At 48.6% G+C, this 23,415-nt stretch overlaps 11 protein-coding genes across 11 annotated transcripts; 5 read left to right on the top strand and 6 right to left on the bottom strand.

Annotated features, from left to right (window-relative positions):
- Positions 1 to 140: 140 nt before the first annotated feature.
- N7516_002700 (uncharacterized protein) lies at positions 141 to 1,950 on the bottom strand (the record flags this gene model as incomplete). The annotated part of the gene is made up of 4 exons (XM_057215420.1): positions 141 to 176; positions 246 to 1,494; positions 1,576 to 1,726; positions 1,773 to 1,950. 4 exons carry the CDS (start codon positions 1,948 to 1,950, stop codon positions 141 to 143), a joined length of 1,614 nt encoding a protein of 537 aa, XP_057077303.1.
- A 425-nt stretch (positions 1,951 to 2,375) lies between these two features.
- Positions 2,376 to 3,995, top strand: N7516_002701 (Zn(II)2Cys6 transcription factor; the record flags this gene model as incomplete). Its single annotated transcript, XM_057215421.1, has 4 exons — positions 2,376 to 2,664; positions 2,719 to 3,002; positions 3,081 to 3,205; positions 3,257 to 3,995. The coding sequence occupies 4 exons, from the start codon at positions 2,376 to 2,378 to the stop codon at positions 3,993 to 3,995; spliced, it is 1,437 nt and encodes a 478-aa protein (XP_057077304.1).
- Positions 3,996 to 4,682: 687 nt separating this feature from the next.
- On the bottom strand, positions 4,683 to 5,250 carry N7516_002702 (SRPBCC domain-containing protein; the record flags this gene model as incomplete). Its single annotated transcript, XM_057215422.1, has 3 exons — positions 4,683 to 4,916; positions 4,983 to 5,132; positions 5,197 to 5,250. 3 exons carry the CDS (start codon positions 5,248 to 5,250, stop codon positions 4,683 to 4,685), a joined length of 438 nt encoding a protein of 145 aa, XP_057077305.1.
- Positions 5,251 to 5,723: 473 nt separating this feature from the next.
- Positions 5,724 to 7,473, bottom strand: N7516_002703 (uncharacterized protein; the record flags this gene model as incomplete). Its single annotated transcript, XM_057215423.1, has 3 exons — positions 5,724 to 6,682; positions 6,760 to 6,913; positions 6,970 to 7,473. 3 exons carry the CDS (start codon positions 7,471 to 7,473, stop codon positions 5,724 to 5,726), a joined length of 1,617 nt encoding a protein of 538 aa, XP_057077306.1.
- A 2,278-nt stretch (positions 7,474 to 9,751) lies between these two features.
- N7516_002704 (uncharacterized protein) lies at positions 9,752 to 11,711 on the top strand (the record flags this gene model as incomplete). The annotated part of the gene is made up of 3 exons (XM_057215424.1): positions 9,752 to 10,275; positions 10,341 to 10,918; positions 10,993 to 11,711. 3 exons carry the CDS (start codon positions 9,752 to 9,754, stop codon positions 11,709 to 11,711), a joined length of 1,821 nt encoding a protein of 606 aa, XP_057077307.1.
- Positions 11,712 to 13,022: 1,311 nt separating this feature from the next.
- N7516_002705 (uncharacterized protein) lies at positions 13,023 to 14,732 on the top strand (the record flags this gene model as incomplete). Its single annotated transcript, XM_057215425.1, has 3 exons — positions 13,023 to 13,167; positions 13,220 to 13,528; positions 13,606 to 14,732. 3 exons carry the CDS (start codon positions 13,023 to 13,025, stop codon positions 14,730 to 14,732), a joined length of 1,581 nt encoding a protein of 526 aa, XP_057077308.1.
- Positions 14,733 to 15,233: 501 nt separating this feature from the next.
- On the bottom strand, positions 15,234 to 15,938 carry N7516_002706 (uncharacterized protein; the record flags this gene model as incomplete). The annotated part of the gene is made up of 1 exon (XM_057215426.1): positions 15,234 to 15,938. The coding sequence occupies one exon, from the start codon at positions 15,936 to 15,938 to the stop codon at positions 15,234 to 15,236; it is 705 nt and encodes a 234-aa protein (XP_057077309.1).
- A 448-nt stretch (positions 15,939 to 16,386) lies between these two features.
- Positions 16,387 to 17,808, bottom strand: N7516_002707 (FAD-dependent oxidoreductase; the record flags this gene model as incomplete). Its single annotated transcript, XM_057215427.1, has 2 exons — positions 16,387 to 17,419; positions 17,510 to 17,808. The coding sequence occupies 2 exons, from the start codon at positions 17,806 to 17,808 to the stop codon at positions 16,387 to 16,389; spliced, it is 1,332 nt and encodes a 443-aa protein (XP_057077310.1).
- Positions 17,809 to 18,678: 870 nt separating this feature from the next.
- On the top strand, positions 18,679 to 20,491 carry N7516_002708 (uncharacterized protein; the record flags this gene model as incomplete). Its single annotated transcript, XM_057215428.1, has 3 exons — positions 18,679 to 18,681; positions 18,733 to 19,779; positions 19,850 to 20,491. 3 exons carry the CDS (start codon positions 18,679 to 18,681, stop codon positions 20,489 to 20,491), a joined length of 1,692 nt encoding a protein of 563 aa, XP_057077311.1.
- Positions 20,492 to 21,929: 1,438 nt separating this feature from the next.
- Positions 21,930 to 22,423, bottom strand: N7516_002709 (uncharacterized protein; the record flags this gene model as incomplete). Its single annotated transcript, XM_057215429.1, has 2 exons — positions 21,930 to 22,099; positions 22,171 to 22,423. The coding sequence occupies 2 exons, from the start codon at positions 22,421 to 22,423 to the stop codon at positions 21,930 to 21,932; spliced, it is 423 nt and encodes a 140-aa protein (XP_057077312.1).
- Positions 22,424 to 22,502: 79 nt separating this feature from the next.
- N7516_002710 (Endonuclease/exonuclease/phosphatase) lies at positions 22,503 to 23,369 on the top strand (the record flags this gene model as incomplete). The annotated part of the gene is made up of 2 exons (XM_057215430.1): positions 22,503 to 22,592; positions 22,755 to 23,369. 2 exons carry the CDS (start codon positions 22,503 to 22,505, stop codon positions 23,367 to 23,369), a joined length of 705 nt encoding a protein of 234 aa, XP_057077313.1.
- Between the last annotated feature and the right edge of the window lie 46 nt (positions 23,370 to 23,415).

The following is a 23,415-nucleotide window of genomic DNA, read 5'->3' on the forward strand; positions in this document are numbered from 1 at the left end:
ACAGAGAAATATACCAACGTAATAAACCCAATCGCATCAATCGGAATTCCTACAGCCGCCATCACAAAGGTCATCATTCCACCGGGAAAGCCTCCAGGACGCGGATCTCGACTCTATTCGAGGAAATGCAACCAACTCGTCTATGAACGTTCCGTAAACACCAACGGGCAGCCATCCTATGTCCAAAGTCAGCACAAGGCACGAGTTAAACAATATTAGAAAATGGGTTTAATAGGGGTACTAACCATGGGAAACAGTGTAGCAAAAACTCGAATCTCCTCTGATTTATCCGTGGCATGATGCTCCCAGTCAAGTTCCAGCGCTGCTTTCCCTATTATACCAGCCATCGAGAGCGGCACGTATTTCTTTGCGAGGCAATCGTGTGGTCCCGCGCCGAATACTAGCCAATTCTTAGTCTTGGACCCAGCATCCCCGGAGATCCAACGCTCGGGATCGAAGTTATCGGGGTTAGGGTAGACATTCGGATCATGTAAAGCCGGATAACAGGACGGGATGATCATAGCGCCCTTGGGGACGGTATAGTTAGGTGTGACAGGGAAGTTCTTCGTCGCGAGATATGGAACCATGATAACGGGTGGACGGTGACGTAGGAGCTCCTTGATGACTGCATTGGTGTAGGTGAGCGACTCGAGCATGGGAAGATCGAAAGACTTGTTTTTATCTCCGCCCCGAGCGTCCAGATTCTCTTGACGCAATTTATCGAGCACGTCGGGCCGCTGGGCGAGGATTTGGAATAGCCAAGTCGTGGCACTGCTGGACGCATCCTGAGAAGCAAAAAGGAAAGTAAACAGTGTCTGTCCGATTTCCTCATTCGTGAACTCGCGGATCATGTTCGATGGCTTCTCGGCGTCTGTCTCCCCCTCGGCGATTCTTTCGTGATATTGCTTGGATTCCATCATGTGGAGCACCCAGTGGTCTACGATGCACGTTGGTGTCGCACCTGTCGCCATGTTTGCTTTGCATGCAGCCGCACATTTTGTAAACTCGGCATGGACGGCGTCAGCCGTGCGCTTTCCGAGCCAAGGCTTGGTGAACGGAATGTATAGCGACAGAGGCACGTTGACTAGCTCAAGGGCAGCTGTAGCAAGGTAGAAGTCATCTGCAATTTTCTTGACCGCGGCCTGGGAGATATAATCGCCGAAAAACGTGCGACAGGAAAGTGCGCAGTTGATCTCGCGGAACATTGTCATGAATTCCTTTGGCTGTCCCCGATTCGCTTTGCTGGCGGCGACAAACTTGCCGAAGTAATCAGCTAGCACCTTCTCTTGTACCGGAAGGTAAGTAGCCATGGCCTTGTTGGTGAATAGGGGGGTCAGCCCCTTGCGGTACTCGACGTGATCTTTACCCTGAAGAAAGACCCATGCTTTGTGGCCTAGGATATCCTTTGCGACTGGCACTATGCATGGCTCGGCGTATGCGGGTGACTTGAACACTTTGTGGGCTATGTCTCTGTCCGAGGCTAGAACGACAAATCTATAATAATTTGTGTTAGTCTGGACGGTTGTACGCGTTCGATAAGAGTCCGATCAAACGGCAATAGATGTGGGCGCTTACTTGTGGAAGACAGACACACAGCTGAGTGGTCCACTCGCCCACTGTGCAAGATACCCCTCAAACTTCGGGTGCAGGGCTTGTATAAATGGGCCCATGAGCGGGATCTTGAGTGGAGGTCCAGCTATAGAGCCTTTTCGTTTGATATACATCACTAGAGGGCATCAGCAGGTTCTTGCAGTATTGAAAGCTCTCCTTACCTTGATCATAGACTAATATGGCGATTATAAGAGTCACTGCATACTGCCAAAATGACAAGCTCATTAAAGACACCAGCAGATAGCTTTGAGACTGGATATGGTTGGCAGGCCATATCTGTGGTAGCTCATTCTGAGCGATGGAGATGTTGGCCATTTCAAACGCCATGTTGGAGTCCATTATGGTAGATGATAGGGGAAAGTTCCCAAAATGTTCCTTTTTTAAGTGAATGGACAGAGAATACCTACAGAAGTAGGGCATGTTTTCTTAGTAATGGCATGATATCGATAAATACTGGGGGATATCCACAGCTCATAGATATTACCCGATTAGGACTAGACTCCGATGCCAAGCAGGGGCCAAACGGGGTCTAGTCCTCTTTTGATTTGGGCTCGGGACATTAACCTGAGGTCCACATATAACGGAATAATCGCCTAGGAAATTCAACATTGAGCCGACCTTCTGTCAAGACCAACGTCTGTGACGTTCCAACTCTTTGTACTCCGTACCGTGTCGTGAACCCAACAGCGGTGTGGGGTTCTAGTCTGAGCTATTCCTAAAGCTAACACGTTCCCCCTTTTGATGCCCACCAATATTCTTTCAAAATGCGCCAATCTCTCCGCCGGTCCTGTGCTGCATGTGCCAGATCAAAGTCCAGCTGCGATCTCCGCACACCGCGCTGTTCCCGCTGCATCAAGCGGCAAGTCGAGTGCGCCTACGCGAACGAACCCTCGACGGGTCCGGTAACTTCCGGATGGCAGAATGGGGCATCAACAAACCCGCTATATGGGTCCGGCACTTTAACTAACTACACATTCGGGTCTCTTGATCCTTTTGAATCGTATCCACAGACTAGACTTCCCCGGGAACACGTTCAACGTCTGATTTACACCTGTGTGTAGCCCTCCAATGAAGCATTGTCGATGAAAGCTTAGCTTACCCATTTAGTCCTTCACAAGATCGCCTTCCAATACTACCCTCTTGACCTTAATGCGACTTCAAATCCGTTTCTGATCTCTTGGTGGCCACTTGCCCTAGGGGATCCTGCACTATTCCACGTCTCTCTACAGACGGCATGTCTCGACGAAGAGTTGTTGGCCCAGAAAGGGTTTCAGACCTCCGAACTACTCATGGCAGACTCGGTGGCCTTGCTGCGACGCAAGGTTGAATATATGTCATTAGCTGTTCAAGACGGGACTATGAACTCAGTCATAACCTTGGCGACCATCGAGGTGAGATACTACCATAAGCACTCTCTTTTCTTACTGTTTTATAATTAGAACCAATCCCTGATCATATATGACTCTTAGTTCGGGAAAGGAAATATAAAAGTTGGTGAAATGCATGTCAATGGATTGAAAAAACTGGTCGATATGAGGGGTGGCATCAACGCAGTAAGGCAGACAAGCCCGCTTACCGCGAGAATGATCAGCTGGTAAGCCAACCCCTTTGCCACTCAGATGATGTATATTCACATGTTCCACAGGGTATCTATGCTCATTATGGGTCATCCTCAATTCGAGACCCAAGATGACTTCGGCATTGGAGATGGCATCCCTCCAGTCCCGGAATGGCAATTCGACTCAACCGCGCTTGACGATCAGCTATTTGACCTCAGCACTATAGAAGTGGACTATGCCGTTAAGAATGTCTTCAATCGTCTACGCAACATCTTTCAGCGAGTGCGCAATATACCTTTCCCAGCTACACAACTTCACGACCTTACTTGTTTTGTCATCCACCGACTCCTACTCTCCACTCCGGCTACGACAATACCTCTGCCATCACCGATGACGGAATCCCTTCGCTACGGAATTATACTTTACATGTTCATCGCTCAGGGGCCAACATATTATTCGCATGCAGTAATACTGAATACGATTCTCATTCGATTTATGGAGAACCTCGAGCATCTTGCGTCAATGCCTGGTGTAGATGGTTCACTTGATGTGTGGTTTGCTGCGGTCGGGATGGTGGCTTCATCTGGCACAGCTCACCACCAACAGTTCGTGGAGAGGGCACGAGATATAGCTTCGGCTCTACAACTGGGAAAGTTTGGTGACACCCTCATCCACCTCAAAACTGTCTTATGGTTGGAGAAGCCACAGAGTGAAGATCTCTTTCGATCCCATTGGGGCACTATCTTCAATCCCACGGATCAATCGGTAGTATCAGACCTCTCCATGTCGGTTTCGCCATACAGCAGTAGCGTGGAATTTATATGAAATACAGATTCATTCAACAGTTTGTAAGGACACAGTATGACTTTCGTGGGAAATCCTTGATAACGGAAAAGGTTCATACGAGACCACATCATAACGAGCACCATGACCTAAAAGACGACGGCTACCTCTGAGACACAATATCTACCAAACGGGCGTTTACTCAGCCCTCGGCCAATCAGGCTTTTTGTCAGGGGCATGTTTTCTTCCATGGTGGAGGAAGTGCTACACGTTCTCTCAGTATGGTTCAGAGCCACAAGTGTGGGGTGTAATGGATCATTCTGGCATCAATTTAACAGCGTGCTACAACTGCACCACTGTTTGACGCCCGGCCCCGACCAGGTCCATCGCGCCACTGTTGGCGAGCCCATACTATATTATAGCGAATGTAATTTGGGACCGCTCATTATATGGCCACTTTGACAGTCCAGATGGGAAGACATGGCGTGTTTTATATTTCTTTTCCATTAAGCTTCCAAGTGCTCATACCTCAAATACGATCAATCTGTGACCAAAATATATATCTACGCAGCCATGTCCCAGAGCCAACCCCTTCCCTACAAATGTGTGTACATCGTACGCACACATGTAGTAGAGACAAGGGCGGCGCCGATAACCCAAACTGAGACAAAAGTGCGTGTACAAAACAGCCAACTGTGCGTGTACAACAGATTCAGCCCCCAAATCAAATCACGCCAGTTCAGCGCGGGCCTTAAGATCCCTGTGGAAAATATCGAAATGGGCACGCATCTTCTTCCCAAGCAAAGAAGGACTCATAATGAACGCAAGGAGACCCTTGAGATCCTCAGTCTGTGTGAAAATAGTCGAAGCACCTTCATTGGCCGGTTCGATATGGAATTTATGCAAACCAGCAATGGTAAACACGGGCGGGCCTTGCCAAGAAAACAAGCTCTCGGTGTTCTCCTTTGGCATTGAGAGTCTTCAGCTTACATTTCATTATTCGTGTCGGGAAAGAGTCTGAATTCTCACCTTGACTTCAGCGACGAACTTGAAGTTCTCAATGTCGACTTCGATTTCGTCTCCCGAGGAAAGCTCTTGCGGGGTCTTGGTCGTGTCCTTAAGCTCGATCCGCTTGAGCCATTCCGTGTGCCATTCCGGGTATGCTGAGAAGTTGAGCAGCTAGGGGCGCGATAACTGGTCAGCTTGTTTCGCCAAGAATCCGCGTCCTAGGGCTAGTACGTACAATATCCCGCACTTTGGCAGGCGGCGCAGCTATTTCGATTGTGCTTGTGATCATCTTGGTGGTGGTGTGGTTGGGAGGTTGGACGCGCGCGAAAGAGGGGATACAAATAAACGGTGTTGATATAAGAAGAAGTGCGTGGATATAGTAGAATGCATATCCTTACTGCATTCATCGTGTGTTCCCACCCGATCCAGATGTCTGCAGATGGCCTCACCCTTCCTTGTTGCTCATTCGGTCATGATATCTTTTCCCCTAAATATGTGACGAAGGCTAGATCAGGCTACATCCGCAAAATGTGAATGTTGAAATAAATTGTCTATCTTTTTGAGTCTAGCTTGCTGCGATATGAAACAAAATCCAGCCACAAGGTTATGTAGCAATGATGAGATATTCAATAACAAGGGAATAAGAAAAATCCCCTAGGGCCATCTACCCATGAGTCGTATATACATCACAGACATGAAAACAAATATATACGCAAATACCACGTACTTATAATAATCCACACGCATGTTTCAGATTAAAGCTCAATACTGAGGCTCAGCACTGATCCTGCTGACACGCCGGCCATTGTTCTTCTCCCTGTCGGCAGCAAGCGTAGAGGCGAACTTACTCTTGGCGCGAATCTGCGGTCCCTTCCAGTAGAAAATATAGATGGGGGTCACAACCAGACAGGAAAGACAAGCCAGAATCGTGCTTGCATATTCAACATGCCACTTGTTGCCGATATTTGTGTACATAGGCGTTGCGTACATGGCCGAGATACCAGCGAGAAGATCACGCGCGAAAGCGTTGCCACCTGTCGCAGAAGCAGAGTAAACACCATAGGAAGCGACCATATAATCAACAGAGGATAAATAGATAGCATAGTTGGCGATACCGACACAGCCGGAGAAAATCATGGATCCGATCCAGTGGACGTTTTTCGAGTCGCCGAAGGATGTCCATGCGAAACCGAATAGACCGATGGGCTCGAGCGGCGCAAGGAAGAGCAGCCACTTGAGACGGCGCTCGGGCGGGATAGCGGCGTCACCATATCTGAGTCGAAGCTTTTGATCACGCATAAACCACGGGAAGTAACTGAAGTAAGCGATGAAGTAGGCGGCGTTGATGGGGATAACTGCCCAGGCTTGTGCGAGGGTACCGAAGCCCCATCCTTGCTTGTAGACGATGGCGAAACTCTCGAGGAAGGTGAAGATCAGAGCATCGGAGAAACCGGAGAGAAGAGAAAGACAGAGGACGATAGGCTCGCGCAGAAGCATGTAGAATGGACGCGCCCAGATCCTGCCGGCTTCCTTGAGGGACACACGGGGGCTCTTCAACTCATTGGGTCCGTAGATATTCGGGTCTTCTCCGGTCTTGCGGCGGCGCTTGGCTTCTCTGTCCATGATGATGGTCGAACGACTCTCGGGCATGAAGAAGATGATGAACTGAGTAACTCCTCCGAAGATAAGTTGAATCCAGAAGAACCATTGCCAATCAAGGACTAAATATCAAACATAGGTGTTAGCAATAGGTCGCAAACCAGTACATAGTGACCTCGGGGGAAAATGGGTTGCTTACACCGCGCAATTGGTCCTCCAATCACACCACCAATACTTGTACCGATACATGAGGACAAAACGATGAATGCGAGAGGGAATTGTTGCGTTTCGGGCTGGTAGATATCGGCAATAAGACCGAGAGTGACACTACCACCAGCAGTAGAGAGACCACCCTATATTGTGTTAGTTTACCAAATTATCAAGACGCTAGATTTAGGGAGAAACTAACCAATGCACGAGCGACAACAAGACTGCCCCAGTTGGGTGCAAGGGCGGCAGGGAGTTGCCAAATGTTGATCAAGAACATAGAGAGCTGGAGGATAGGCCAGCGACCGAATTCCTCGGACCAAGGAGCCCACAGCTCACAACCAATAGAATATGTAACCAGGTAAGCCATTTGGCCTGTGCGAGCATGTTGTTCGCTAATGTGGAAAGCCTCAGACAGATTTTTGACAGCAGCAGGGTAGACCGAAGTGTTGAAGTTCATAGAAACCTGAACGAAGGCAACCGCGGCCAGATAGGTCCATTTCTTCCATCGTGGCCAGCAGTATCCCAGAATCTCATAGCATTCTGTTTCCTTCAGCTCGCGCTTTCCGTCGGCGCGTTTGCTCTCTTTTTTTTCAAGCGCGGCAGAGATATCGACAGGTCCGTTAGATTCACTGTCCATGCCACTGGCAGATAGAGGTCTACTTTCGCTATGAACAGCTTCGGTGTCTTGATCTGGGGGAGACATCCTTGCGTTATGCGGGGGAAGGAGTAAAAGGCGTGAGAGAAAAATCTTTTGTGGACCTTCTCCAGGTGTTATAAGGACGGAGTATGTACAGAGTTATGCGCAGACTTTTCTCACTTAGGACTCCACGGGCTGAAACCGGATTTATAGTGGATCTACAGTGAAGAGTGGTGGCGCCCGTGGCGTTGCACGCCGTATAGTTTAGGTCCAGCGATGATAATTGCTACGATTGAAAGTATAAAAATATTTGAAGCTTTATATATATTACAATACATTCAGATATTCACAGTATTTATTGTGTTTATGATATTCACCACCATCCTAAGATCCTATGTGTGAATATCAAAAAAAAAAGAAAAAAGAAAAAAGAAAAGAAAAGAAGCCTTGTGAATTGATCTGCGGTATCCAGAGCTCCCTTTCCTTTCTTGGCATTCCCCACATAGCCTGACGTCAGCTCCTCTATCGTCCATTTGTCCATTTTTGTGTTGGAATTTGGTTTACAGAACATTCTATCATTCGGGTGCCACTTATCCTCTACTAGATCCAAACAATGAGATCGCTGGGTAGTCTTGGCCAAGGCGAGGGAAAATTGTTTTTGACCCTCGAAAGTAGATGTAAAACATAGATATATGTCCAGAGTATACGTAGACTCGATTGCTATGCAAAATATGAGGGGGAAGAAGAGGTTGACAATAAAACTCGAGGAAATTAACATGAAAGCCACATATGAAGTCATCTCTTCTGGTTCCAAGGGTGGAATACATAACTAGTAGTATCATGAAGTCAGGAACCTCGGGGATCCCAAATAGCCAATCAGAGAATATTTATGTCAGCCGGGAGATCTTCGGGCATAAACTGAATTCGGTCATAAGTGATGCACAAACCTCCACAAGCTCACCTCAGGTGTTGAATTGGGAATCTTGAGTGATTATCACCACTTGTTCTGTGCAATGTACATCCATAAACGGAGGTGTAGGTCATTGTTGACTAAACATCGTGCTATGCATAAGGTGGGTAGAGGTGGGTCTAAATGACATCATCATTTTGACTAGGTCAAAATAGGACTAGTGTGAGAGTGATCTCTTATCGCTATCGCTATCGCTATATCAGAACCAACGGGACAAACAACCTTAATAAACCATATCTTTTTAATAAAGCTAGACATGAATATTTGCAGTGAGTGCAGAACTGTGGAACTAGAATTCCGTATTTGATAAGTGCTAGCACGTCCAGATATTCCAGATTAGCAATACAGCCAAAGAAAGGGGCAGATACTGAAAAAAGGGATGAACGAAAACAGTCAAGTTGTTTGCTGCACCCACCCATAACGTGATGCATGTGATAAGGATGTGTACTTTCTGAACGCAACCTGGACTTTTTTTTCCTTGACAAAATGTACGCACGCAGGGCTTATGGGATCCTCCAACCCAGGTCTTATCTACGCCCTTGCAATGTTAAACTCGTTTCATCATGCCTTCTATTGCAGATTGTTGATATATCCAGAGTCCGATGTCGCATTTTCAACATATGTTTCGCCCTGGTCGCATGCAACCCCTGTCATACAATGACTCTCCACGTTAGATTGTGATGAGAATAGTCTTTATCACTACACATCGGGGCGCTGGCTTTGGAATGACAAGGAACAGCTTTCTCGCCGCTATGTTAAGTTAAACCTAGCAGAACTTATCAAGATCGCAACCCAGTCGACAGGGTCTATATCCTGTGTCAAAGTACAGAAGCTTCCAGAGTGAGGTGGCGACGATGGACTATGTGAGGGTTGCTTGAGTTTGTGTTGCTAAGACTATATAACCTAATCCCAATTTCTAGGTTCGGAATGTCCTCAGCATTTCAGCCCTGATGGTGTATGCTTGGAGCCTCCTGCCGACGACATTGAAGCCGAGTATATTATAATGGAGAAAACCAGGGAGTGACACTTGGCAAGCTGTGGAATGATATACCGGGTCCTGACAAACTTTATATGATCCAACAACTCGTTGGATTTGAGAAAGCACTCATATCCACTCAGTTCCCTATATATGGAACCCTGCCTGTATGCAGATAACTTGCCATCTCTATTTCTTCAAGCCCGTTACCCAACCCTGATTGGATTCGAGGCACCAATCCCGGAGGGACTGCAGTCAATCAGTCTACCCAAGAATTTCGATGAGCTTAGCCCAGAAGAGCAGCTCGAGGCGAAGAAGCTTCGTGTTGCCCAGTCTCTATATATATACAAGCTTTATGATATCCGGCAGTTGGGCTCATCTTTTTGGACAGCCATACGATGATTATGAACGGCGAGACAGAGAATATGATGAAGGACTATGGGAAGCTCGTGGCATGGAGCGAAAACCCAGATGCCTTTGAATGGACGACGCAACAAAAGCAGTGTATTCCTGGAGAGGGCCTGCTGATACTGGAAATACAAGAGCGACTTTTGACATTTCTTGTACAATGCTGCACGCAGCTTCTTCATGATATCCCGGAGCCCACCTTGACCAGTGACTCCTTCCCTGTTTTACCGGAACTGCCCCTTGAACGCGAAGGTGAGATAAGCGGTTTCGAGTCTTTGGGTGTGATGGCTGCAGAAGCCCCATACCGTGCCCCAGCACAACTGGATCTTGCCCTTGTTGAGTCACTGCTCGCCACCAAGGCGTCGGCTGTAGAGGATCACGTGTGGTCCTTACGCGAGGATCCCGAGTATTTTTTTAGGACACTTCAAGAGGCCAAGGACCATCGTCAGGAGACTTTGAAAGATCTCGATGGCAATACCCACCCACTCATGAACCGTGATCGGGGGAAATCTGGGTACATATTATTGGCTCTGTTCTATCGAAGGCATACGTTGACCTAGAGCTATTCTCCGAGCTTAGCAGCCAAGCGAAGAAGTTGGTCTCGTTGCAAAAACAGTATGCTGACGAGATCTCGCCTTCAAGAGGTTTGCCGGAGGAGTATCTACACGCATTGCTCCGGTTCCGTTATTACCTCCGCCTTTGGGTCACAGAGCCATTATCTAATCTCAGATATGGAGTTTTGGCCTCCCCACCTTTGCGGAAATACTTCGCTCGCCTGCCACCCGATGCCCAGTCGACAAATATCTCGGTCGTGCTCAAATGCGGCCACAAGATGGGAAAGGTGGAGAAAAGGGTGATTTGGCTACTTCGCACTCTGTCTGAGAATGGCCCTTGCTTGTCTTCGGTTGGTATGCCTCTGATTGTGGACGAGCTAGAGCGACTCCTCCAATCAGATCCAAGAGCTCGAGACCTACTCTCTTCATACGTCACCACGGTGGTTGGTGACATCTCCATCATTTCCCAGTGTTTACACCAGTTGGAGACTTATTACCCGTGGGCCCGGGGATTTGCCATTGAACTTTCTCAGCGCGAGGCAAACTTTGAGCAGGACTGCGTAGAGTGGACCAAGCCATGGGCACAGGTCGTCGAGAGCCTTCGTGATACAACCATCCTCACTCCAGCCGCGAGACTCGGCGACCCTTCAGGGGGAGATTTACCTATCCCGTCAAAGGGCGTCGTACTAAGGAGAGTGTGGCGGCGCTGCGCAACGCTGAAGCCCACCTGGATGCTTTCTGGGCTGATATTGACCGGGTTATGATCGGCTTTAGCGATAAGTCGAGTCGCACGGCTGTGTGGAGTCTCCTCTCCCAGCAGCGCATCTTAAAGCGCACTACAGAGTGGATTGAGCCGATAAAGCCTTCGACTGCAGGAACTGCGGATATTAAAGGAAAAGGCGCCATAGATACCTACTTCGCATACGATCCTACTTCTCGAGTCTCTTCCAACCTTTTGACGAAATCACTCGATGTCACAGAACCCAGAAGGAAAGTCAAAACCCGTGGAATATCTCAGCCCCCCGTAGCCATTGCAGAAGCGGAAACTCTCACAAGACCCGATACTGCTGGTCGTGAACCAACGCTTTTTGTTGATGAGCGTGCGCTCAAGGTCTTCCAAACAATCTTTTTCAATCCTACTCTGACATCCACACCGGGAGAAGTCCCATGGAACGACCTTTTGCATGCAATGACTTCAGTTGGGTTCACGGCGATGAAGCTCTACGGGTCGGCCTGGCAGTTTCAGCCGACCAGGCCGAATTTCAAGAGGGGTATACAATTCCACGAGCCCCATCCGCGGAGGAAACTCCCATTCAGAGTTGCTCGCCTTTATGGCCGCATGCTAAACAGAGCCTATGGTTGGGACGGATATATGTTTGCCTTGGCAGGGAAGTGAACCAGGAATGAGAAGTGAAAGTCAGCTGAGAAGTGAAAGTCAACTGAGAAGTGAAAGTCAACTGAGAAGTGAAAGTTAGCTGAGAAGTGAAAGTTAGCTGAGAAGTGAGAGTGAACTAATGAAATCTTTGATGACAAATACTTACTTTCGAGATGGTCACCATATCAAGCTTGAGTATATACACCCATGTATAATATACCCCAGACTGCAATGTGAGATGGTTGATCACAGCACGGGAACATGCCATTCTCTGTTGCAGCGTTATTGTTTGTTCGCAACTGTCTTGGTAGTTGCGCAGCAAGATGTCAATTCTTGTAAGGTCCTCGCTCATCGTCGTGAGCGACCTCGCCGTAATGGTAGTGGCAGATATATCTCGCACGTTATCATTCATCAAGAGTGGGGCTGTCCGGGCAGCAGCGTAAAGATATTCGAGCAGCTCACACTTATCATGCTCATTTTTCATGTGGGCATGGAATGCGTTGAGAGCCTTCACAATGTCTTGGGCGGCAATCAAACATTTGACTGCACTGTAGTACACGAGGCCGAGGACAGACGCATCCACCGAGTCAATATTCGTTCTAGTGAGATGAGGGCTACCTATGTTGTAGATAGGTAAGAATAGCCCCCAAAGTCATCTTCGTTAGCGCATTCGAAACTTCGGTTATGTGGGGCCGGATGGCGGGTGGCCCCACCTAACTCGCCCGCACATCGTCCAGGCCCTGTACAGACCCTGTACAGACCCGATATTGCTTGAAATTCATATCCTCCCTATCATTCTAGAGAAGCACTAGAGAAGCAACTCTGGGGCCACATTTGGGTGATGATGGATTTTAGACCATGTTCATATTAGGCATTGCCCTAGCATTGGACGGATAGTAGCACTGGAAAGGTCATAGAATGTTACAGACATTAGTACTAAGTCCGGTAAGGCTTGTCTTCGTTTTTTTTTTTTTTCTTGCGTCGCGTGCCTCTACACCGACAATCTATATATGTATCCCACATTTCGCATTGATTGGTCCGTTTTCTAACCCCTGCTAGCATGGTATAGTTCTCGGCTCATTACGGAAAACTCCGTACTCCGTACTCAGGTATGTACCCAGACGCGTACACCGGACTTGTAAACTGGTTGTTGTGGGGCGTAGATTATCAAGAAATCCTTCGCCAAGCGTGCCTCTGTTGAAGCCCTTCCAAGGTTAAAAGGACACCGGTCCCCTGCCCCTCTGACTTTCTTCGGGAATTATCCCCCATTCCCAATACATATTAGTTTTTATTATTTTTTTTTATATTTTTATATTTTCGTTTGCTTGCATCATGGTCGAAATCCAGGACTATACAAAGGCTCTAGAGGTGCTCAAGGAGTATCCTGGGGATGGCCTCCACGTTGATACTCTCCTTGACTCGGATAGTCATGGAGCCTTGACCTACAATGACTTTCTCATTTTGCCCGGTTCTATCAGTAAGGCAACCAACCATGGCTTAGTGGTTGTTGTTTCTAATCTTCCGAACAGCTTTCCCGGCATCTGATGTTTCTTTGGAAACCAAAGTAACCAGGCGCTTCACCATCAAGGCCCCTCTCCTGTCTTCTCCCATGGACACTGTGACCGAACACAACATGGCCATCCATATGGCTCTTTTGGGCGGTTTGGGTGTTATCCACAATAACTGTCCGCCAGACGAGCAGGCTGAGATGGTGAAGAAAGTGAAGCGTTATGAAAATGGCTTCATTCAGGACCCCATCGTTCTCTCCCCGGAGACAACAGTGAGAGAGACAAAGGAACTGAAGACTAAATGGGGATTCGGCGGGTTCCCCGTGACTGGTTAGTTGGATTTCTCCTAGGATTTTGCCTCTTGCGCTTTGTTTCGTTTGGTGGTTCTTACCTTATTCCGTTCACAGAAAAGGGAACCCTCCACTCAAAGCTTCTCGGCATCGTCACCAGCAGAGACATCCAGTTCCACAGGAACCCCGAGGATCTAGTCACAGCTGTTATGGCCACAGACCTCGTCACTGCACCAGCAGGTACCACCCTCACCGAAGCAAACGAGGTCCTCCGGAGTTCGAAGAAGGGCAAACTGCCGATTGTGGATAAGGATGGATCCCTAATCTCCCTACTCTCGCGGAGTGACTTGATGAAAAACATTCACTATCCCCTTGCATCGAAGCTTCCATCCAAGCAGCTACTCTGTGCTGCGGCCGTGAGCACCCACGACGCGGATAAGGTCCGTCTCCAAAAGCTCGTCGACGCGGGTCTGGATATTGTCGTCGTGGATAGCAGCCAGGGCCACAGCAAGTTCCAGATTGCCATGATCAAATACATCAAGCAAACCTTCCCTGATATCGACGTTATCGCAGGTAACATCGTTACCCGCGAGCAAGCTGCCGCGCTGATCGCAGCCGGTGCCGACGGTCTACGGATCGGCATGGGCAGTGGCTCGGCGTGCATCACGCAAGAAGTCATGGCTGCTGGTCGTCCTCAGGCCGCTGCCGTGCGCAGTGTGTCTGCCTTTGCCGCTCGGTTTGGTGTTCCTACCATTGCCGACGGTGGTGTCCAGAACCTGGGCCACATTGTGAAAGGACTTGCGCTAGGTGCCTCGGCAGTTATGATGGGAAGCTTGCTTGCCGGTACCACAGAGTCTCCTGGTGAGTACTTTGTGAGCAGTGAAGGAAAGTTGGTCAAGGCCTTCCGTGGTATGGGCAGTATTGCTGTCATGGAGGATAAGAGCAAGAGTGGTGCTGGCAATAATGCCGGTGCTTCGCGGTACTTCTCCGAGAATGACAAGGTCAAGGTCGCACAGGGTGTTGCGGGCTCCGTGATTGATCGTGGCTCGATTACTCAGTTTGTCCCTTACCTCGTTGCTGGTGTGCAGCATTCTCTCCAGGATATCGGTGTCCAGAATCTCGATGCCCTACGTGATGGGGTGAACAAGGGATCAGTTCGCTTTGAGATGAGAAGCGCAAGCGCGCAGACTGAGGGCAATGTCCATGGCTTACACACTCACGAGAAGAAATTGTACTCTTCTTGAATATGGGACCTGGGCTTTCCTCGCATGTGGCCTGGAGTTCGTTCTATCTCATGTATCAAACCAAAAGTTAGTCAATACACTCATATATATCTCCGTTTGGGAAATTTTTCGCCTCTTGAAAACCTTGAAATAAACGAGTTACAAGAAATATACCAATTTTGAGAAATTTGCATTAGGCTGCGAAGGACATTCGCAATTAGACGCGTAACGGCCAAACCTGGGCATATCTAAATTCCATAAAACATTAGCCGAGAACCCATTCTGATCTACTTAGTAAAACTCCATGTTTTTTCGTTGAAATTAGATCATTTCAAGCAGCCGAATAAACAGCTTGAACTGATCATTGTTGAGTGCTTTTTGAAGCCGTCAGCCGCATTACCTTTCGTTGCTTTGCCTTCCACGATTACCACGGTTACTACCTCTACCGTCTCGGTTGCCGGCAGATTGTGCATTGGTAGTTCCGGTGTTTCGTTCAGTGACAGCCTGCAAAGCTTTGCAGTACTATTCTACGTGACTGAGAGTAATCTTCTTTGGTTCGATCCTACCAAGTTCCTCGACAATGAACTGAACCTTTGGGACTTCGTTCTCAAGTTCTGTAAGGATCTGGGCGAGAGCATGGAATGGGTGAGGTTGAATCTTGAATCTAGACAGCACATAGTACTGTTTCTGGAACTCAGTGATGAACTCCTTTGTCGAATTGAACTTTGAACGCTTCAAGTTGCTAAATCGACTGATCTCGTTGAGCGCATTGTCGCCCTTGAGGTTGCCTTGAACCATCAACATTATCTCATCCATCATCTCATCTGCGTATTTGGGAAGGATCGTCATGTTCTGGATTTTCTCTTGGAGAGTCGTGTCGATCTGTATGTACATCCAGCTTGCAATCGTGCAAGACCAGAACACCCATCTATCGTATTTCGGATGATCTGAAGAAGGTCTTGCGACATTGCTGTCAATGATCTTCCTCAAACGCAAAGGAGCAAGAGCGTATTCGACAACAATAGTCCAAGCACGTGGGTTGTTTGTGTCGTGTTCAAGCAACCCGAATTTCGGCATCTTTGTTAACACGATTTCAGGCACATCATCGGCCTGTGTGACCTCGACTTCGTGGTCGTTGATATCAGTGGTCGCCGGGTTCGGTGCACCGGGGGGCAAAAGCTGGGGCTGTTGTGTGGGGTAGCCATTCCCATTTTCCGAATCGGACATCGTCGACGATCGGATTGGTTCGTGTTTTCGTCGGAATATTGTTGCACTGGAACGGCTTTCTGAATGGCGACAAATCTGCAAAGTGAGCGAATCACCAGAGAAGAAAAGTGAGTCCAAGAAAGAAAACTTCAGAGGAAAAGGGTGCTAGTGGTCCACCTAGCAGAAATAGGCGCTCATAATCCGATGGAGGTTGCTACGATGGATTGTTATGGAGAAGCAATGCACTTGGATTCGTAGGTAGCGAATTGGACAAAGAGGAGAAGGAGAGAAGAAGAGAGAGAGAGAAGCTCTCTACTACATGGGGGTGGATCTGTCCCATGTGGGGCTATATGCCCCAGGCACAACAGTATCCTAATATAATATGTAATCGATGCTATCAATTCGAATAATCTTCCCCTTGTTTTGCCTATGGGGTAAGGAGAGATCGCTAGTAGGCTTCACCATGTGTCTAGTCAATTGCATTCTCTCGCAATGGATGTTCCCACTCAACTGATGCCAAGAACGGTTCGTCAACATGAATATAATTCAATACCAACGCTTTCCGAATCCTGTTGGCGGCAAGCGAGTTCACCATCGAGGTTAACACCCAATCGTACGACATAACATATCGACTCATAAAGTAAGAAAACCAATTTGCCCAGGCTTGCATGCAGGAAACGTAAAGGGACTGGTTCCCGTCGGACTTCACCGGAGCTGATCGGGTCTGCTGGTAGTCTGCGAACATCTTACCCAGAGTGACTACATCCGGCAAATCGGTCTCAGACCTCGTTTCCAGTATCTGATGAAGTCCGTTGCACAAAGCCACCACATCCTGGATCCCATTGTTAAGGCCGCGTCCCGCGTTAGGCGTAAATTTATGACAAGCATCTCCAGCCAAAACAATTCGCCCCCAACTCCAATGCTTCAGGATGCCTTCCTCCAAATTTGCCATCCCATCGTTCAGACGAGAATCGTACACGTCATAAACCTTTAATTTGTCGGTTACCGGAAAATCAGCAAATTTAGCTGCAAAGGCTTGTCTATCTTCCTCGGAATAGTCCACGCGCGACGTCGTCGGCTCAGACAGTCTCTCGTAAAGAAAGATCCACCCCAGCTCCCGGCCGGCTAGGAACATGGTTGACATATTCTGGGACTGTGTATCAGTAGATTGTCCACAGTCGCCGACCCGAGGGAAGCTGCACCGCATGCATTTGTAGAGAGCCGGGAAGGGGACGGCCGCATCCCAATCACGCTGAGAGTCTTCCAGGGCTTGTTCGCGCATTATCCGACGAGATTTGCTGTGTACGCCATCTGCCCCAATGACAATAGATCCGTCGTAAGTGCTTCCATCGGTGCAAGTGACACGCACTCCAGTCTCATCGGATTCAATAGAATCTACCTTCTTATTCAGAAGGTAACGATCCTTCGCCACTGCGGGCAAGCTCTCGAACAGAGCTTCAATGAGTTGGGCGCGATGAAATGCGACTGGCGCAGTTCCGTGACTGATAAGAGGTGGTTAGTATAGTCTCTTTTCACGAGTAGAGGAGAACCGTAGAGCGGATTCCTTATCAAAAGCATCATGGAAAACTTACTTCTTTTCTAAGACTTGAAAGATTTCTTGAGAGCTAGCAAATTGATATGCATCTCGTGTCATAGACTGGGTGTGCTGAAGCTCTCCTCCTATCTTCAACAGTCGTTCCAGAACTCCCAACTGATGCATGATTCTGAGACTCGGCGAAGATAAAACAAGGCTGGCACCTTGATCTAGAACCGTAGAGCTCCTGGATTCAAGGATTATAAAGTCAATGCCTGCGTGATGAAGGGCGTGGGCGGCGGTTAGACCCACTGGGCCACCGCCGACGACAATGACTTTAAATGATTCAGATACCATTGAGTTGGCTTATACTTTCAGAGTATGAGACCAAAGGGAATGAGGAGAAGAATTGTACAGAATAATGTACATCACGAACGATCCTTGTTACTTGGACAGGGCTTTATAATATTTTATTTTGTTTTGTTTTTACTTTTAAACGTACTTTTATAGATCCCTAGGCGCCAACGGACCCTCCAGGGCTCCAAGGCTTCATATCTGGGTTACACAGCGGAAGTACCAGCGCCGGGTGTCGGACTCCGCTGAGTCATCGGTTAGCGCTCCCGAGGTCCCGAGGGCCCAAGGTCCTTTTCCGGTTTAGCTTCCACCTTGGCCATACCCATATATAATAACCGGGATTTTAGCTCTTTCGGCCTTAGAACGCATTTGCCATGTCCAATAATATCCCTATCATCTTCGTAGTAGTCCGCTAAGTCAAACCGACACCCCGTATGGATAGGCCAGGCCTTTAGGGCAAGCTTTCCTTTATAACGGTCCCACCATTATGCCTTTGATGACCGCCTTCTAAATATGGGACAGTGGGGCGGGGCGCCAGGCCCCACTTAGTTTCTTCTCCCCATACTCCATTTATCTCATCTTCATCCGTCGAATTTCATCTAGTTGTAGTCTAGTGGAGATCCTCTTTAACGACAATTCCATCTAGTAGATGTGTGACCTGGTTGAATGTGCATTTCTACCTTCTTCAGGCCATATCTACAGGTTTCATCCGTGTTGTTTGTTGTTCCAAGCTTTGAATTTCGGCCTCGGACCGATCCTCTCATACTTCGTCGACGTGGATCAGGACCTTTCGTTGACTACCTAGGTAGCTTAATCTTGATCCTTGTGCCCGATACCCGTTTATCTTGGATCCTAAAGCTCCTGTCCCATGCCATGGTACGTGCCCTTTTTCTCTGTAATATTTGGTCCGGTTTGCTCATTCGCCAGACTACTTCGGTCCACACGCAACCACCTCTCCCCGCCTCCGAGGGTTTTCCAGCAGGAGGCAGCACCGACAGCAAAGGAATGGCAATCCCTATGAGCTTTCCAGGCGGGCACACTCCGGCTCGAGTTCCCCAGGATGTCGAAGCCAGCTCATCTGCCCCCGCCCCGTCCAAAGATGCCCCACTTACATTTACCTTCGCATCCATCCGCCGAGTGGAACCGACACCTCATATCAACACACCAGGCCTTCGGGCCAAAGTCTCCTTTATGACGAGTATCGAAACTCCTGATGAAGAAACAATGGTTCGGTCACTACACCCTTCATTAGCAAGTTACGAACAAGTTTCCGTTGTTGAACATGGTCCAGTGGCGACACCCCTGTGGCTCATCAGTGCTAGTAGTGCGAAGAACATCAAAAGCACACATGTCGCCGGCAGGGAAATACACGTCCTGCCGAAACAATTAATTCCACCTGTTTCATTTCAAATGGTGCCGACACGTTATACGACTATCAAGACGATAGACCCCCGGACTTTTCTGCCGCCTGAGCATATAAAATCAATTCGTGATGCCTTCCCTGGTTCCGTGGGCGCACAAGTACTCCTGACTGGTTTTCTGTTAGTTGTGTTTCCGGATAAGAAATCGCTAGAGGCATGCTGGGCTAAGGGTGCCCCAGACGAGGTCGGTAATTTACGTGTTGGGTATATTCTAGCATCGTTTTATGGCACAGCTGAAATTGTCGAGTCTGGTCGAGGCGTCACCGATACGCCAGGAGGCTTCAACCCGCAGGCCGCACTGGGCCTACGATTACGGCTCCCAGGTGGTCTAGACGCAATAACGACAGTGACACATGCATTTGTACGTCTTACCGATCCCAAAATGTCAAACATAAGAAAACGTCTTACGGACCATATCTTGGCCGCGAAAGAATTCCTCAAGCGGTTACGACCACCACCGAGACAGGCCCCACAGGCCGGTATTATCCACTCAGAACGGGTTGCAAACTCACCCCTTGGCAAAGAAGTATGGTTAGGCGGAACAGAGACCTATGTATGTATAATCCTTCCTTCGGTGGGCGGGTAGGATGCAAAATGTAAGTAACACGAACCTACCTCAACAGATCGGCACTATTACAGTCACGTACGACCGACTGTCAAGACACCGCTTTATTCCATATCCATATGGATTTCAGCATGATCTAAGTTTGGTTACCGGCCCGAACCTCCCCCAGCTGACGAATCCCCCGAACACCCCCCGTGTGACAGAATGGGGTCCGTATGAAGAGGCGCTTCAAGGCCGGCCGGTCTTCGTGCACAGCCACAATGTCGGAACGGGACACTGGCGCACCCACCAAGGCCACGGGGTAGCAACACAAGTCCAGCAGTCTATCATCCATGGCACCCAGTACAGCTGGGAGCAAAGGTCACGGGATCATGCTACGGCTTTATTATGGAGGACTGTTAGAGATACTGATAGCGTTGCACGAGCATCAGGCAGTGTCTTATGCCTAGGCGAGCCACAGCACGAGACGGCCAGAGCACTCCTCTTCCAGAACTTTCAGGGAACCCTAATGGCCAGTGACCTTGTGAATATCGATGAAACAGAGGATTACCCTACCTTCAAAGGGGGGTTCCTCTTGCCTCAAGAGATCAGAGACTCGCGGATCATTACTGCAGAATATGTACACCCTGAAGACTTCCGCACTCCCCAGAGGAGCTCCAACTCGGGGGTCCCTATGCAGCAACATGGTATGACGGTGTAAGACTGTTTAAGATGAGACTTGTTCCAGTGGACATTGGGTTGCAGTGAGAATCAGGTAGACATTAATTCACCATTGTTTAATCAACTATTCGCTGGCAGACTCTCTACTTATTGGGTGCTTATCTGATCCCATAACTATACCAAGATAGACTGGGTGAGAGCTAGGTGAGAATCACCCAGGCGTCGCGCGACCACCGTACCTAGGAAAAAGATTTTCTGCCCGGGGCGCTACGCTCTACAATGATGCAAATTTGGCCTGAAGCCAGCCCTAAGAATCAAGGGAAGATAACTGGAACATGAAAATCAATCGGCAGTATTAATGAGCACTCGAAACAAAGCTAGGCTAGCTACTCCCTGGCCTTCAAAGCTTCTATAAACGCGCGCTGTCTCTCGATTGTAATGTCGGCTTGGGAGACTCGATGGCCTTGCCATACACGGAAGATAAACCGGTACCAAGTCATCTTCTTCGTAGCTATCACGTTGGTATGGTCTTGAATGGCTTCCTAGGACCCCAATGTTTCAACCAATGCAAGTATGAGGTGCTGTGAAGGTTTCCCCCTCTGTAGCCTCATACCAATTGGAGTGGTATTGATATTTTGGGCGAGTAACATGTTCTATGTCTTTGGCGGTCGGTAGATCCTTTGCGTACCAGGATGACGCTTATATCAATGTCATGATGGGTAGTCGATGTTTGCCTGCCGCCTGAGGTATTTAGCTTCGTACATCGCGCCTAGTCGATAGGCCGTGATTTCGGTAAGGTCGAGCAGATTTTCCTTTGTAAAGCTTTCGCCTTTTAGGGCTTGCCGGAGACTATTTTGGCCGGAGTTGTCAGGGCCAGGTTGCGCTGCAAAGTACTCGTCAGCAAGGTACTGCAAGCGCTTAAGAGGGCGTCTGTCTACGCCGGGTAATCCTTCGTTCGTTGAAGCGGGGGTAGATGATGGCCGCACATATCGAAGAGCTTACCACTTTTCCTTGTAGCTCATAAATAGCGTCTTCAATCACAACAGTCTACCCTACAAATGTCCCATCCCTAAACTAGCGGCCAAGAGATCTGCCTATTGCATTGAACATATATAGCTATGATTTTGAATTCTTCCTTTAACTACCCTCTCTACAATACAATATAATTCAATTCAGATTCAACTCAGATTCAGTTCAGATTCCATTCAGATTCGGTTCAGATTCGAGTGCAAAGAGCCCGATTTTAAAAATTAATACCAGGGGGCTTTGGTGCCCCCGGACCCCCAACCTCTATTGCTGAACGTTAGCTTAGTGCTCCTTTTTAAGCATCAATCTTAATGCGTAGGTAGAGACGATTAAGTATCTCATATATATTGAATCTGCTATATAGAGAGATGTCAGTTGTTGCTGTAGAGTAGCAGTATAATTACCGCGCTCTGTGTGCTCTTCTCTTCTTCCACTCTCCTCCTCGGCAACAATCACCACTTCACGTCTACAATTTCACCAATCACGCACTTCGTTGACTTGACGCTTTCTTTGTTCCTGCTGGTAAGAGCCATTTGATCTAGTCGTCTCATGCCGCTGCTAACTCGCTGTCCTATCTTATGAAGCTGAGCCTCACTCTCCTCTGGCTGCTGGAGCCGACTCTCTGTTTGTTGGGTTGGGCTGTCGTTGGTAAAGGTACAATCCCTTTTTCTTTGTTTCCTGATGGTTACTGACCGGTGGTAGATGCCCCTCGTGCGACCTGCCCTGCCCTGCCTCCCCTGCTTCCCCTACCCGTCCTGTCTTTCTCCGTCGGCGCTGTTAGTACGTTTCGCAGCATCCTCGCTTTCAGTTCGTAGTGTTCAACACAATCATGCGTCACCAGGCGGCGACGAGTGCAGAATTTCATGTCCGACGCTAGGCTGATAGACCGGATATCACGATCGAGGACCTCCAGGAGCTCTTTATGAATGATGGACCTAAGAGCCATAGTCTACTCTCCAGTGCTTCTCGCCTAGCGGATATTCTGCCAGAAAAGCGCCCATACTGGGCTCGGAGACGAAACGACTATGGTAAGGATGCTTGGGCCTGCGCACCTTTTCGTCACGTTCTCCACAACGGATCTGCATTGGGATGATCTGATGCGATCACCTTCCTCGGTATGACTTGAAGGCTGCCGATACTACCGAGAGGATGTGCATCGCCAGTATTAAGCTACGGCACAACCCCCATATTGCGGCCCAGTGGTTCTACCTCCGCTTCGATGTTTTCCGCGAGATTGTTTTGAGACCGCACTTTGCAATTATTAACCACTGGGACAGGATCGGATTGAAGACTGTGAGATCACATGGTCGGATAGAGAAGGTCGAGCTGTCTTGCTGAGATTCTCGGCCGACAAGGCCCCTGCGACAAGCCTCATGGCTGTCTATGCCCCAAACGTAGAAACCGAAAAGGTGGCCTTCTGGAAAAGGATGGCTCTGATCTCAAGTACCGAAAAACCGGATATTATCTTAGGGGATCTAAATACCACCTTAGATCCTATCGATAGAAATCCGGTTCGGGTTGAGGATCTGCGTGTTCGTAAAGCCTTTCAGGACTTTATCACTATTGGAAGTGTCGTGATGGAGGATGGGTGGCGAGAAACCTATCCCGACACGAAGCAATATACTTGGTGGGGCCATCAAGGGGTAATTGCCTCGAGTCGTATCGATAGGATCTACGTGACCCCCTCGAAGTTTGATAAGTGCCTGCAATGGTGGATCGAGCAGACTCCGGGTTGGACAGATCATTCCATGCCTGTGATGGATTTCTGTCCAGAAGGAAAAGTGGAGAGGGGAAAAGGTCAGTGGTATATGAACGCAAATTTGTTCAACCACGCCGAAATGCGTGCGGGTCTGAGGGCTGTGTTGGATGAATGGCTCCCTAAGTTGGGCTAGCAATCAGCCCCTCTTATGGAGACTGATCCACCGGATCGGCAGAGGG

This window comes from Penicillium verrucosum (genome assembly GCF_028828655.1).
Source record: "Penicillium verrucosum strain IBT 35672 chromosome Unknown utg000001l_segment0_segment0, whole genome shotgun sequence".
NCBI classification, from domain to species: Eukaryota; Fungi; Ascomycota; class Eurotiomycetes; order Eurotiales; family Aspergillaceae; genus Penicillium; species Penicillium verrucosum.